This window comes from Cyphomyrmex costatus, unplaced genomic scaffold (assembly GCF_001594065.2).
Source record: "Cyphomyrmex costatus isolate MS0001 unplaced genomic scaffold, Ccosl1.0 scaffold497, whole genome shotgun sequence".
NCBI lineage: Eukaryota > Metazoa > Arthropoda > Insecta > Hymenoptera > Formicidae > Cyphomyrmex > Cyphomyrmex costatus.
Window position 1 is genome coordinate 581,899 of NW_017279244.1, and position 14,703 is coordinate 596,601.

Below are 14,703 nucleotides of genomic sequence, written 5' to 3' on the forward strand. Positions count from 1 at the left end.
AAAACAAAGATAGAATAATTATGTATCCTCACACAAAAGTAAAAAGAGCGATACCCAGCGATTACAAAGATATGAGATTTTTTAAACAGAGTTCGATAGGTAACACGGTTTACAGTTTTTACGGTTTACGGTTTACAATTATTCGCAGATGTAACAATTGAAGATAAATACGATAATATATTATAAAAAATAATAATATAAAGTATAAATAATATAAAATAAATCTATCTCGCTTTCGTCAATTTTCAAGTATATATTTGTTTTATTTTTTTTACAACGATTATATATTAAGAATAATCATACAAAGAACAACCATATGAAAGACAGTTCTTTGTCATGATAGCCGCCTACATTGTATTATTATTATTCATGTGACGATCAAATATTATTAATTTTTAAGAAAGCAAAATATTATTTTTAAAATATATTAGTTAATAATATGTAATATATGATATGTAATAAGAATATGTAAATATTCCGTTAAATAGCGCACAGCTAACTTTCTCATAGCAAAATACATGTGCAGGACATAATAAAGTTACTAAAACAAAAAGTAAAAAAGCAAATAAGTAAGATATAAATATGAATTAAAATATGTTTAAAAACAACAGTATATTTCTAATGTGTATTGAATCAAAAATAACAAAAATAAGATTTATGGCCACTTTTCTTAGATTCCGCAACACTGTGCGCCGGTCGGCTGGTCGAAAAAATAGCAGAATTACTTACTTTGCTGTGTGTTGCTCAATGATTTTTTAAAAACAAATACCGGAAGCCATATTCAGAAAAATTTCATATTATTCCTCGTGATATCAAGTTTTATATCTCATTGTTTTAAAAAATTGTAAAGAAAAACTTTAATAGTAAATAAAAAGACCACTTTCGAATAAGCTTTAGATAGGAATCCTATGTTAAACACTTCAACTTTCAAGTGGAATATCTTGATTTTAAAACCCGTCCTAGGTATTGAGTTTTAAAGTATATGTTCAGGACACTAAAACAAGCTTTTTCTATAAGTTTCAGAAAAATCTAAAGGAAATGGATTTTTCGGAGAAAGTCCTTAACATATCTCACTCATATATACTTAATTCTGAGTCCTTGATTTTTTGTACATGCGTTTATACTTATTCTATACAAAATCTCACAATCTAACGCTGTGCGTTTACTTGGCACAAGACACTACTGTGTATACTGTGTCTCTTGATCGTCTTAATACTGCATTTTCTTTCTTAAATCTTTTCATTACTTTCTTTATTCGGTTTTATTTAATAACTATATCTTATTATTGTATATTTTGAAGTCTAGCAGTGCCAAGTTTTTTGTACTTTTATATAATTTTTAAAATAAATATATGTTATACATATATGTGGCTGGAAAATATATTTCTTTTACAATTAGAGCAATTTAAAGACTTCGTTTCACTTTTTGTATACTGTAATAATATATGTAACAGTTTTGTGAGGCGAACACGTACTTTTAACCCTTCTTTTAAAAAGGTAATTTTGTTGAGGTATCACGCATTTTGTAATGTCAAATATCTCTTATAAATCGATATATATTATTTAATGATGGGAAGTAACTCTTTACTTGTAATAAGGTTACAGTTAGAATTATTTTTTTCAGTAAGTGTAACTTAACTTCGTTACTTTTTATCCATCTGTAATTGTAACTTAACTTAGTTACATCTTTTAAGTACACTGTTAAAAAAGACTTTTAAGTACACTGTTAAAAAGTGAAATTTCATGTAAATGTAACGGAAGCAAATTTCAAGCAGATACATTGAAATCATTAAATCTAAGTTACTTGTAATTTTACGCTCATTGACAACATTGAACGAATTTAATGTACCTGCTTGAAATTTGCTTCCGTTATTTTACATGAAATTTAGTGTATATATTTTTAACAGTGTAACTAGTAACTAACTTAATAGTTACTTTTATAGTTATATTAGGTGTAATAAAAAGAAATCCATTATTTTTGCATGAAATTGAAGGCTTTATTTAATATAGTTAGAATGATCCGATTTAGATCAAATATGCACCGTTTTGTTCGATAACTTGTTGCCATTTTGAAGGTAATTTCATTATGCCTCTCTCATAGAAACCCTATTGGCATCCCTATTGGCAAAAAACTGAGACAGTCGATTTTCACAAGCTTCTCTTGAAGCGAATTTTTCACTAGCAAAATCATTTGCCATAGACAGGAATAGATGGTAATCACTTGGAGCCAGGTCCGGCCTATAAGGTGGATGCATAAGAACCTCCCAACCAAGTTTCCGGAGCTTCTGGCGAGTCACTATCGATGTGTGTGGCCTTGCGTTGTCCTGATGGAACAGAATTCCTCTCCTATTGGCCAACGCTGGCCGCTTCTGGACGATTGCTTCCTTCAGACGGTCCAATTGTTGACAGTAGAGGTCCGAATTAAGAGTTTGGCCGTAGGGGAGCAGCTTATAGTAGATGATTCCCTGCCAATCCCACCAAACACACAGCAAAACCTTCCTGACCGTCAATCCTGGATTGGCCATCGTTTGCGCCGGCTCACCGCGATCATTTTCGCTTGACGTTGTCGTAAGTAATCCACTTTTTATCACCAGTCACCATCCGCTTCAGAAATGGGTCGATTTTGTTGCGATTCAGCAGCGATTTGCAGATGGAAATTCGGTCCATGAGATTTTTTTGCGTTAACTCGTGTGGCACCCATACATCGAACTTCTTTTTGTATTCAGCCTTATTCAAATGATTCCAAACGATTTTTTGTGCAATGTTTAGCTCCTGGGCAATCGAAACAGTGCTTACATGACGGTCGGACTCGACAATTTCCATTATTTTATCGACATTTTCGACAATTGGCCTTCCAGAGCGTGGTGCATCTTTGACATCAAAATTACCGGAACGGAATCGACGAAACCAAAATTGCGCCTGATTGGCTGTTACAGTATCAGTACCATAAACACTATTCACATTTTCAGCCGCCTGGCTTGCGTTTTCGCCTTTATCGAAGAAAAACTGTAAAATATAGCGTATTTTCTCTTTGCTGATGTCCATCTTTGACGCGCGCTCAAACAATACTGACAATGAGTCAAGCAATCACAAAACTGTCTCAGAAGTTTTTTTAGTACGAAATCTTATCTTTCTAACGCCATCAAGCATAACCCGATCGCACTTATACAACGCGAGATACAGATGACTAAAGCCATCTATTGGAAAAAAATGGATTTCTTTTTACTACACCTAATATTATATATTTTAAATGTATTTATCAATTTTGTGTGCGGTAGTGTCCACTTGGCGTTATAAATGCTTTGACACATCTAATTAATCTGACGATAGAAATTTAATTATAGTGTTCAATGAACTATTGTCCTGTTTGGTCTATATTTTTGGATCTAATGGAATCCGGCAATCAAATGCAAGAGCGCTCAATAAACGGTTGTAATTCTAAATGCTCCTGATCACTAAGTTATTGTTTTCTGAACGCAATCACATAATCCATTTTAGATTAGTGCTGGAAATTATTTACAACCTTTAGTCGAATATAAAAAGTTTTTTTTACAAAAATCATTGTATATGTGTGCTTTCATATTCATATGCGTTTATATTACTTTAACAATAACTTTGAATAAAATTGTATAACATGTAAATATAATCAGTCATTTTTTTTTTAAATTATCCTTGGCTGCATTATTCTAATGACTCCTTGTATCATCCTTGTTTAATGTTAAGTGAAAAACAAGAGTAAAACGATAGCAGTCGAGTAATATTTCTGAATGCATCCTTGGTATCTATGTGTTACTAGTAAAAATTTTGATGAAAATCGAGTCGTTTGACGAGCGGTCTCGTCTCTCTGAACAATCACTCACCTTATTTAATTTAATTTTATTTTTATTTTTACTCTTTTTTAAACAAAAAAAAGTCGTTTGTCTTACTTATTGATTTACTGCGTTTTAATAAAATAACTGTATATCTGATGAAAGCCAATATAGATGGCCGAAACATGTTATATCTATTTATTATTATATTCCTTAGCGTTAAATTCTCTTCTTATTTAGTTTTTGTATTTTCAATTATTTAATATGTATAATTTTAATCATTACATTTGTGTTGATTCAATTGATAAGATATTGAATTTGGATGTCTGTGAATCTTATTAACCTTTTCTTAATTATTATATTTCCAATAATTCGAATGCAATTTTAGTAATACTTTTTAATATAAAATAGTGTAAAATGAGTAGTCTAGAACGCTTTCTTAATTATCGAGCAATTATTTAGACAATTATTGAACATATCAAACACTGTATTAAAACACGTCATCCTATTATAAAGCAACTATTGTTGTTGAATTCTTGATTGTAGAGGAAGGAAATAGTACATTGTGTAACGCGTGGGGGCTAGTGTTATGGCGCGATGGGCGCGAAAGCATGCGAGCGAAACGAGTGCGTATTCGCGTCCGTCCCGCGCTATAAACAATATACCCCCACTCGTTACTCATAATATTTTTTATCACTCGTACGCGAGATAAAAAAAATTGTTCTATTTGACGATATTGAAAAACAGGAACATTTATGTCTCGAAGCTATGTGACAAGTAGAGATGTTCCGATATAATTGATATTTTGAAATATCGTATGATTTATCCTTTTGATATTTACATCAAAGCATTTAGTTTCCCTGTGTCGTAAATCGGATATGGAACCTATGATATCTATTGATTCTATAAAAACTATTTCTAATATTCACCTGCATAAATTCGTGATGCTTAAATTCCTCATAAATTGTTGCATTTATATAATAATTAGATAAATATACAACTTGGAAAGAGACTGAGCAAAGAGCTGAGTCTGATTTCCTCTCTCCCTTTCCCATTCGTAAGTTTCCTAAACTATTTATAGTTTAGTGGATAAATAAGTGAATTTATTCACCTAGTAATTTTTTCATTTTTCTCAAATAACGGTTATCGAATCATTTTTATTACACACATTAAAAATAAATATATAACAACTAAATATAATAAAATATAGTGTGTGTGTAATAACAAAATAAATATGGATTAAATAAAATGAATAAATATACACTAACAAAGTACAACATGGTATACTAAAAATGACAATAAATAAAAATATATTTTATTTTATATACAGGACGACGATATAATTAATTTAAGTCTTGTATCGCTGTCTGAATTCGATTGATGCTAGAATAGTGCTTTCTAATTTTTACTAAACGAAGTGAAATCCTATAAAAAAAACTTTTACAAAGGTAAAAGGGATACGCCAAGTACACATAATATGTATTAACTATAAAAAAGGATGAGCTCTATAAATTGCAAAGTATATATCATTACACATATCATTTCACATAAAGATTTCGGGAACCCTATAAAAATCTATTGAAAAGTTTTTTTTTTAAATTAGATATACTGTCAGCGCAATTAACCAATAATCAGATGCATTAAATGTCATTTTAATGTTTTGAAACAACCCGTTACGTGGAATTTATTAACATTAATTACGTGATGCCATTATATAACTCTGTGACGTTAAATTAAAATAAAATGTTGATTTTAACTCAAAGGCGAGTGGATTTTTTTAGACATGCAAAAACGTTAACATTAACAAAAAACGTTAATTTTAACATTTGCATGGCTCAGAAAATATACTCAATGTCTTTGAATTAAAATTAACATCTATTTCTTACAGAGTACTCTTTAAATAACGATCAGATATTAAAAAAGCACAAATAATGCTTACAGCGCCATAAGCACGAATACGGTACATACTTTTAAGATAGTACACTAGACATAATACACTAAATATTTAAGTACACTACACAAAATACATTAAATATTTAATCCTTTCATTGATTCAATTACAATACCTTCATCTTCAATTTCCGCTACTGATAGAAAATTACTGTTTGCACATATACAGTGCGTTGCAATACCTGGGGTTCGATTTTAGGAGTCTATGCTTTGTTTTTAATTAATTTTACATTAACGAGAGTTACGATGTTACATTAGCGATCATGAATATATCGTAGGGTTAGTAAATTGTGTTTTAACAGCCGACCGAAATAACCTATGTTTTGATCAGTGAAATTTCTGAAATATTCCAAAACTTAAATGAACGGAGTCGGAGATCGAAGCCTTTAATATATCAAATAAGATGTAGTTTTGAAGAAATATAATTGCTTTTACATTCGCAGAAATTTTACCGATCAAAGAGATGACGTCGATCGGCTATCAAAACACTATTTACTAAAACTATGATATATTCATGATCGCTGACGTAACATCCGACCGTATCAGTCGTGAATGTAAAAAAAACTGAGAACGAAACATAAAGATTTCTCAAATCAAACCCCAGGTATCCATGCAACGCACGATACGTGCCCGCAGGCACTCACGGAAGAAACGAAAACAGGACTCAGTCTAACGCAATTTATCGCTATCTTCCATCGATTCACAAAATGGACTGACGATTGTTTATGAAAATTGGATCCGTCACAGGATTTCGTCTCAATTTAATCAAAAGATTGGAAATCGTGTGACAATTTTTCATAATCACGTTATAACGTCTCATCATTGCAATCCCGTTTCTTATTAAAATATCAATGTTAACTTGAGCCATACAAATAAAATCGTGACAACTTCATGAACTTTGTATACGTGACACATTTAAAAGCACAATGTCAAATTGCTCGCGTTTGAACATTGAAATGTCACTATCGCAGTAAATGCAAAAGAGTTTTAGCGTCTTATAGTACAATGCCGATTCAATTTCAAGAAAGTCCTTAAGTCTTTAATTCGCCGCATTGTATTACATTAAATCGAACGATGACGTAATTGCAAGAATTTATTACATTAAAATAATTTATAAGAAGGTAACAGTTAAAGAAGGAATTTTTCGTATTTTAAACGTTTTATCAAGATTACATGTCAATCCCAATAGGCGCAGAATAGTAATACAATGATACATAAACATAATTGACAGTTAAACTAAATTATTATAAATTATTTTTTACAATTAATAATAATTTATGTTCTAAAAGATTGTGAGACTATTTAAAGGATGTTATACATCCATTTATATAATATCTTTCCTTAATATCGTCAAAATATTGTTAAAAATATACTACCATCGTAACATCTTTGTATTACTGCAACATGTATCCACGATATAGTAACAAAAACATTTTAGCAATCAATGTAGTTAAAATAATTTTTAACGTCCGTATAATATTACAGTAAAATCAAATAGAACCTTGAATAATGACGTAGTATTATAGCGATTAGACATATAATCATCCATTAATAGTGCAAGAATAAATATTATTATAATTAACATCATAAAATTTTAGTGAGTTTTTCCTAGTATGATACAATTAAATTTCGAAAGTATACCTAATATATATATCCTGATTTCAAAAAATAAATAATTATTCCTATAAAGTGCATATAATTAAAATGTTAAAACTTCGGTAGCGAATAAAGGATCGTTTAACTACGAAAATTTTTGTAAGTATATTCTCGTTCTTGCTTCGTTTTGCATAGTAAAAGAGGCAAGGCTATAGTCAGTTGTCATTGTACTGTTTTAAAACACATTTATGCACGATTTATACGTTTGCTTATTGTAGACATTGTTTAAAATTTTGGGATGCTGCATAAATGCAAGCATAGCGTCAGTACGGGCAGTCCGTTTCGCCGCCAGATACTGACTTTGTGATATTCGGTGCACTGCTGCTTTTATTCGATCTTTCACTTGTAGTCGTAAATTTATTGACAACGAATAAATTTTCTACATTAGAAACCTTAATCCAAAGAAATTCTAGGCATCAGAAATGATGGTTGGAATACACAAGACAATACTCCTTCAAGTCCATGAACAAAATGCGAATCATTTTCTTGCTTTTTTATGATTTTGTCCAAAATGCAGCAAACGCGAGTATTTTATATTTCTATATAACCTGTTTTCTTGATTTATCGATTCCCTACACAATCCAGACATATATTTCGACATTTAAATACACCTATTTATTAATTGTCCTGTTGTATATTTTATTGTACAATTATAGATCATAGTATTATTATCATTTGTTTTAAAAATCTTACAGGACCGTAGCAATATTTACTACTTGTTGTAACTTTATTTAAGTAAACACGACGAATTATCAAGTAATTTTTTTCATTCTTATTATTCAATGCTGTACCCACCTAAACATCTCTCATAATAATCGGGTTGTTTGTCTTTATGAGGTCTCTCATGATGCATATCACCTTTATCCGTAAACTCTTTACTACACGTTCCGCGTTTGTACCATTTAGATTTGTATCGTTCGTCATTGTAGTGATTTGCCTCCATGTGGCTATTTGGACTTTTTTATTGACTGCAAAATGTCAGTTGCAATATTTATTATTTTGTATCTATTAATTTAAGCAATAAGATTGGAGAACGAAGCAATTACTCTAATTTTTATTATTCAATTAAATACACTCTTCGAACTTATTCCAGAAGATACGCTTTCATAAGAATTTTCAACATTATGAATTTCTTTATGGAAATCCGATTAATTCTGAAACTCCTTATTAAACGTTTCGTATTTATGACATACCTATATCATATTGGTCCTTATTGTTTTTGTACCCTATAACTTTCACCACGGGGATGCACTGCATTCACGTGCCTATTTAGAGTACTTTTTTGCCTGCAAAACGACCGTTGCAATATTTATTATTTTTTACCAATTATTTAAACATTTATGTTGAAAGACCAATCAATTAGATTAACTTTTGTTGCTTAATTAAATACTTACGTAAATCTTCTCCCACAAACATCGCATTTAAAAGGTTTTTCATTGTTATGCATTCTTTCATGATCAATTAAATGTCCTTTATATTTAAACTCTTTTTCACACGTTCCGCATGTATGTGTCACCCCTACATTATAAAGGTGCTTATTTTTCTTGTACCTATCATCATTTTTATGTTGTGCAACCACGTGCCTATTTCGGCTATTTATTTGCCTGCAAAACGACCGTTGCAGCATTTATTATTTTTTACCAATTTATTTAAATATTTATATTAAAGGACCAAACAATTAGTTTAACTTTTGTTGTTTAATTAAATACTTACGAAAATCTTCTCTTACAAAATTCGCATTCGAAAGGTTTTTCACCGTTATGCGTTCTTACATGAACACGTAAATTCGATTTATACTTAAATTCTTTATCACACTTTTCGCATGTGTGTGTCATCCCAACATTATATATGTTCTTAATTTTCTTGTAATTTTTATCATTATTATGCTGTGCAACCACGTGCCCTTTTAAGTCTCGTTTTTGCCTGTAAATGATCGTTAGAATATTTATTATTTTCTACCAGTTAATTTCACCATTGATACTCAAGTGCTACGTAATTACCGTAACTTATACGTTCTTCACTTATATTCTCACCTAAATCTTTTCCCACATTTGCATTTGAAAAGTTTTTCGCCGGTATGAATTCTTTTATGTGTATCCAAAGACGATTTATACTGATACCTTTTACCACATGTTTCGCATTTGTGTGGCTTAGTTAAATTATCTACGTCTCTCTTATTCTGATTCGAAGTTGTCGGGGTGTTCGAGGAATTATCTGAATATTAAGAAAAGTTCGTATCATTAATAAAAATGCCACCGGTCTGCTGGTAAAAAAAATAACAGAATTACTTACTTTGCTCAATAATTTCTTAAAAACAAATACCTGAAGCCATATTCAGATAAATTTCATATTATTCCTCGTGATATCAAGTTTTATATCTCATTGTTTTAAAAAATTGTAAAGAAAAACTTTTTAATAGTAAATAAAAAGATCACTTTCGAATAAGCTTTAGATAGGAATCCTATGTTAAACACTTCAACTTTGAAGTGGAATATCTTGATTCTTAATACCGTTCTAGGTATTGAGTTTTAAAGTACATGTTTAGGACAGTAAAACAAGCTTTTTCTGTAAGTTTCTGAAAAATCTAAAGAAAATGGATTTTTCGAAGAAGGTCCTTAACAGAACTCACTCATATATACTTAATTCTGAATCATTGATTTTTTGTACATGCATTTAAACTTATTCTATACAAAATCTCACAATCTAACGCTGTGCGTTTACTTGGCACAAGACACTACTGTGTATACTGTGTCTCTTGATCGTCTTAATACTGCATTTTCTTTCTTAAATCTTTTCATTACTTTCTTTATTCGGTTTTATTTAATAACTATATCTTATTATTGTATATTTTGAGGTCTAGCAGTGCCAAGTTTTTTGTACTTTTATATAATTTTTAGAATAAATATTTGTTATACGTATATGTGGCTAGAAAATATATTTCTTTTACAATTAGCGCAATTTAAAGACTTCGTTTCACTTTTTGTATACTGTAATAATACATATGTAACAGTTTTGTGAGGCGAACACGTACTTTTAACCCTTCTTTTAAAAAGGTAATTTCGTTGAGGTATCACGCATTTTGTAATGTCAAATATCTCTTATAAATCTATATATATATATACATATTTATGGTACTTCGAAGTATTTAGTTTCCCTGTGTAGTAAATCGGATATGGAACCTATGATATCTATTGATTCTATAAAAACTGTTTCTAATATTCAACTGCATAAATTCGTGATGCTTGAATTCCTCATAAATTGTTGCATTTATATTATAATTAGATACATATACAACTTGGAAAGAGACTGAGCGAAGAGCTGAGTCTGATTTTCTCTCTCTCTCTTTCCAATTCGTATGTTTTCTAAACTATTTATAATTTTGTGGACAAATAAGTGAATTTATATACACCTAGTAATTTTTTCATTTTTCTCTAATAACGGTTATCGAATCATTTTTATTACACACAGAATGTATAGATCAGGAACTAAGAATACGGTTGAATTTAAAATCATTTGTTGACATGTAAGCATGTCGAGATCTTGGGAACGACTAATCTAAGGTCTTCATGTGTGTACCTTTTTATATGTGTACATATACATACATGTACATATGTATATGGGGCATTCTTATGAGACACGACGGAATCGTTTAATTTTCACGAAGATATTCTTCAGGAAAATTAAACCCGTATTGTCAAAAGTTGCATAAACATTATATAACAAATGCGAACGGCTTGCAACTAATGTAGAACCAGCTGTAGGTGCCATAGTTTTAAATCATATCATTTCGACGTATAACATGATACCTATACTAAAAATGACAATAAATAAAAATAAATTTTATTTTATATACAGGACGACGATATAATTAATTTAAGTCTTGTATCGCTGTCTGAATTCGATCGATGCTAGAATAGTGCTTTCTAATTTTTATTAAACGAAGTGAAATCCTATAAAAAAGACTTTTACAAAGGTAAAAGAGATACGCCAAGTACACATAATACGTATTAACTATACAAAAAGCATGAGCTCTTTAAATTGCAAAGTATATCATTACACGTATCATTTCACATAACGATTTCGGGAACCATATAAAAATCTATTCAAAAGTTTTATTTTTAAATAGATATTAAATAATATAAAAATAGATAATAATGTCGTTTTTTCTGTAAAGACTCACGGGATCAAATGGAAACTGCACGAACGATTTTATAACGATTAATTTTATCCGTCAATTTTTAATATCTGTGGAGGTCTCAATCTGAGAGCCGAAACTTGTAACGTTTTTTATATTTATTAATACATATTTTTATTTTAATTTTATTGTCATAGTTAATTATTTGTAGGCAATTTAGTGTTAAAGTAATATTTAAATTAATTTTATTGGAAGTATTATGACTGATTACATGTTTTATTGTTGAACGAAAATTCTTTTTGATTCTTATATCGCCCTTGACATCATTTTGTTTAAATATACACTAACAAAATATAATATAATATATAAAAAATGAAAATAAATGAAGGTAAATTTTATTTTATACACGACTACGATATAATTAATTTAAGTCGTCTGTCGCTGTTTGAACACGTTCGATGTTATAAAAGAGGACAGTATTCCCTAATTTTTACAAAAAGAAGTCAATCCTATAAAAAAGACTTTACAAAGGTAAAAGAGATACGCCAAGTACACATAAAGCGTATTAACTATACAAAAAGCATGATATATATACATTGCCAAGTATATTATTACACACATATAAAGATTTCGAAAACCCTATAAATATATATTCAAAAACTCTTTTTATAAAATAGATATATCGTCAGCGCAATTACCTAACAATTAGAAGCATTAAACGTTATCGTAATGTTTAGGAACAACCAGTTACGTGGAATTAAATTACTAACATCAATTACGTATTGCCATCATATAACTTTGTGACGTAACATTGTAAAAAATAAAATGTTGATTATTCTAACTAAAAAAAAAGTTGAGTAGATTTTTTAGATATGCGAAAATGTTAACATTAACACAAAAATGTTAAATTTAACATTTAGATGCTCAGAAAATATACTCAACATCTTTGAGCTAAAATTAACATTCTATTTTTTACAGAGTACCCTTTCCATAAGGATCCATCAGATATTGAAAAAGCTGCACCAATAATGCTTACAGCGCCATAAGCATGAATGCGATACATACTTTTTAGATAGTACAATTAATAGCCATAATATAACTAAATACATAATTCTTTTGTTCATTCGATTACAATACATTCACTTTCAATTTCCGCAACTCATAAAAAATTACTGTCTGCACGTATACAGTGCGCTGCAATGACTGGGTTCGATTTTACAAGTCTATGTTTTGTTCTTAGTTATTTTTACATTCACACGACTGATACGAAGTTGCATCAGGGATAATGAATATCGTATTGTTAATAAATTATGTTTTAACAGCCGACCGACGTAACCTCAGTTTTGATCAGTGAAATTTCTGTAATATTCGAAAACTTAAATGAACTGAGTCGGAGATCGAAGCCTTTAATATATCATATAGAATGTAGCTTCGAAAAAATATAATTGCTTTTACATTCGCAGAAATTTTACCGATCAAATCTGAGATTACGTCGTTCGGATATCAAAAAACTATTTACTAAAACTGTGATTTATTCATTTTCGCTAACGTAACATCCATTCGTATCAGTCGTGAATATAAAAAAAACTAAGAACGTAACATAGATTTCTCAAATCAAACCCCAGGCATTCGTGCAACGCACGGTACGTGACCGCAGGCACACACGAAAGAAACGAAAACAGGACTCAGTCTAACGCAATTTATCGCTATCTTCCATCGATTAACAAAATGGACTGACGATTGTTTATGAAAATTGGATCCGTCACAGGATTTCGTCTCAATTTAATCAAAAGTTTGGAAATCGTGTGACAATTTTTCATAATCACGTTATAACGTATCATCATTGCAATCTCGTTTCTTATTAAAATATCAATGCTAACTTGAACCATACAAATAAAATCGTGACAACTTCATGAACTTTGTATACGTGACACATTTAAAAGCACAATGTCAAATTGCTCGCGTTTGAACATTGAAATGTCACTATCGCAGTAAATGCAAAAGGGTCTCAGCGTCTTATAGTACAATGTTGATTCAATTTCAAGAAAGTCTTATAACCTTTAATTCACCGCATTGTATTACATTTAATCGAACGATGACGTAAATGCAAAGAATAATTACAATAAAATAATTTAAAAGAAAATAATACATAGAGAAGTAATTTTTCGTACTTTAAACACTTTATCAACATTACAAGTCAAACCCTATAGGCGCAGAATGATGGTATAATGATACATAAACATAATTAACAGTTAAACTAAATTATTATAAATTATTTCTTATAATTAGTAATAATTTATGTTTTTAAAGATTGTGAGACTATTTAATGTATGTTATATATATCCATTTATATAATACCTTTCCTCATCGCCAAAGTATTATTATAACATTTATAACCAACGTAAATTTTTGTATTACTGCAACTTGTATCCACAATACAGTAACAAAAACGCTTTAGCAATCAATGTTGTTGAAATAGTTTTTTACTGAAATATTATACGTCCGTTGATAGTGTCTTCTATATAAAAAAGGAGGGGTATAAATAAAAGATCAATCGACATGATTTGATATCGACTAAGGCGTTAACGGTTACTTCTGTTAGTAGGAAATAATATGCGCTTATAAGGATGCCATTTATATAACAATATGCATTAGAGTTATCTCGTATAAAAATTATAACCACTGCAGTGATTTCCATGGAAATCTATCTATTTAATTACATCTCGTAAAAGTATTACATCCATATTCTCAACTTCTTTCGTCGTTGCTCGTTCATTAGACTTATTTAGAGTAAACAAAATAGCATTTGATATAATCAATGATATACCATTGACAGTCGCGGTCAGTATGATATTATGCATAAAATGTGTAAACCTAAAAAATAAATAATTATTCCTATAGAGTGCATGAAATTTGAATGTTAAATCTTCGTTAGCGAATAAAGGATCGATAAACCACGAAAATTCTTGTAAGTATATTCTCTTTCTTGCTTCGTTCTGCATAAAGTCACAAAGGAGGCAAAACTACAATAGTCATAGTCCGGGAGATGATGACACTAAAATGGTCATGGTTTGTTACCCTTGAAATCGTCATAATTCGTCATTTATTAGGTAAACATGAAGGAAACGCAAGTTTTTGGCCTAAGAGGTCGCTA

General features: G+C 30.0%; 1 protein-coding gene across 1 annotated transcript; it reads right to left on the minus strand.

Moving 5' to 3' along the window:
• Nucleotides 1–2,546: 2,546 nt before the first annotated feature.
• LOC108778206 (histone-lysine N-methyltransferase SETMAR-like) lies at nt 2,547–3,044 on the minus strand. Its single transcript, XM_018545323.1, has one exon. It carries the CDS (start codon nt 3,042–3,044, stop codon nt 2,547–2,549), a length of 498 nt encoding a protein of 165 aa, XP_018400825.1.
• Between the last annotated feature and the right edge of the window lie 11,659 nt (nt 3,045–14,703).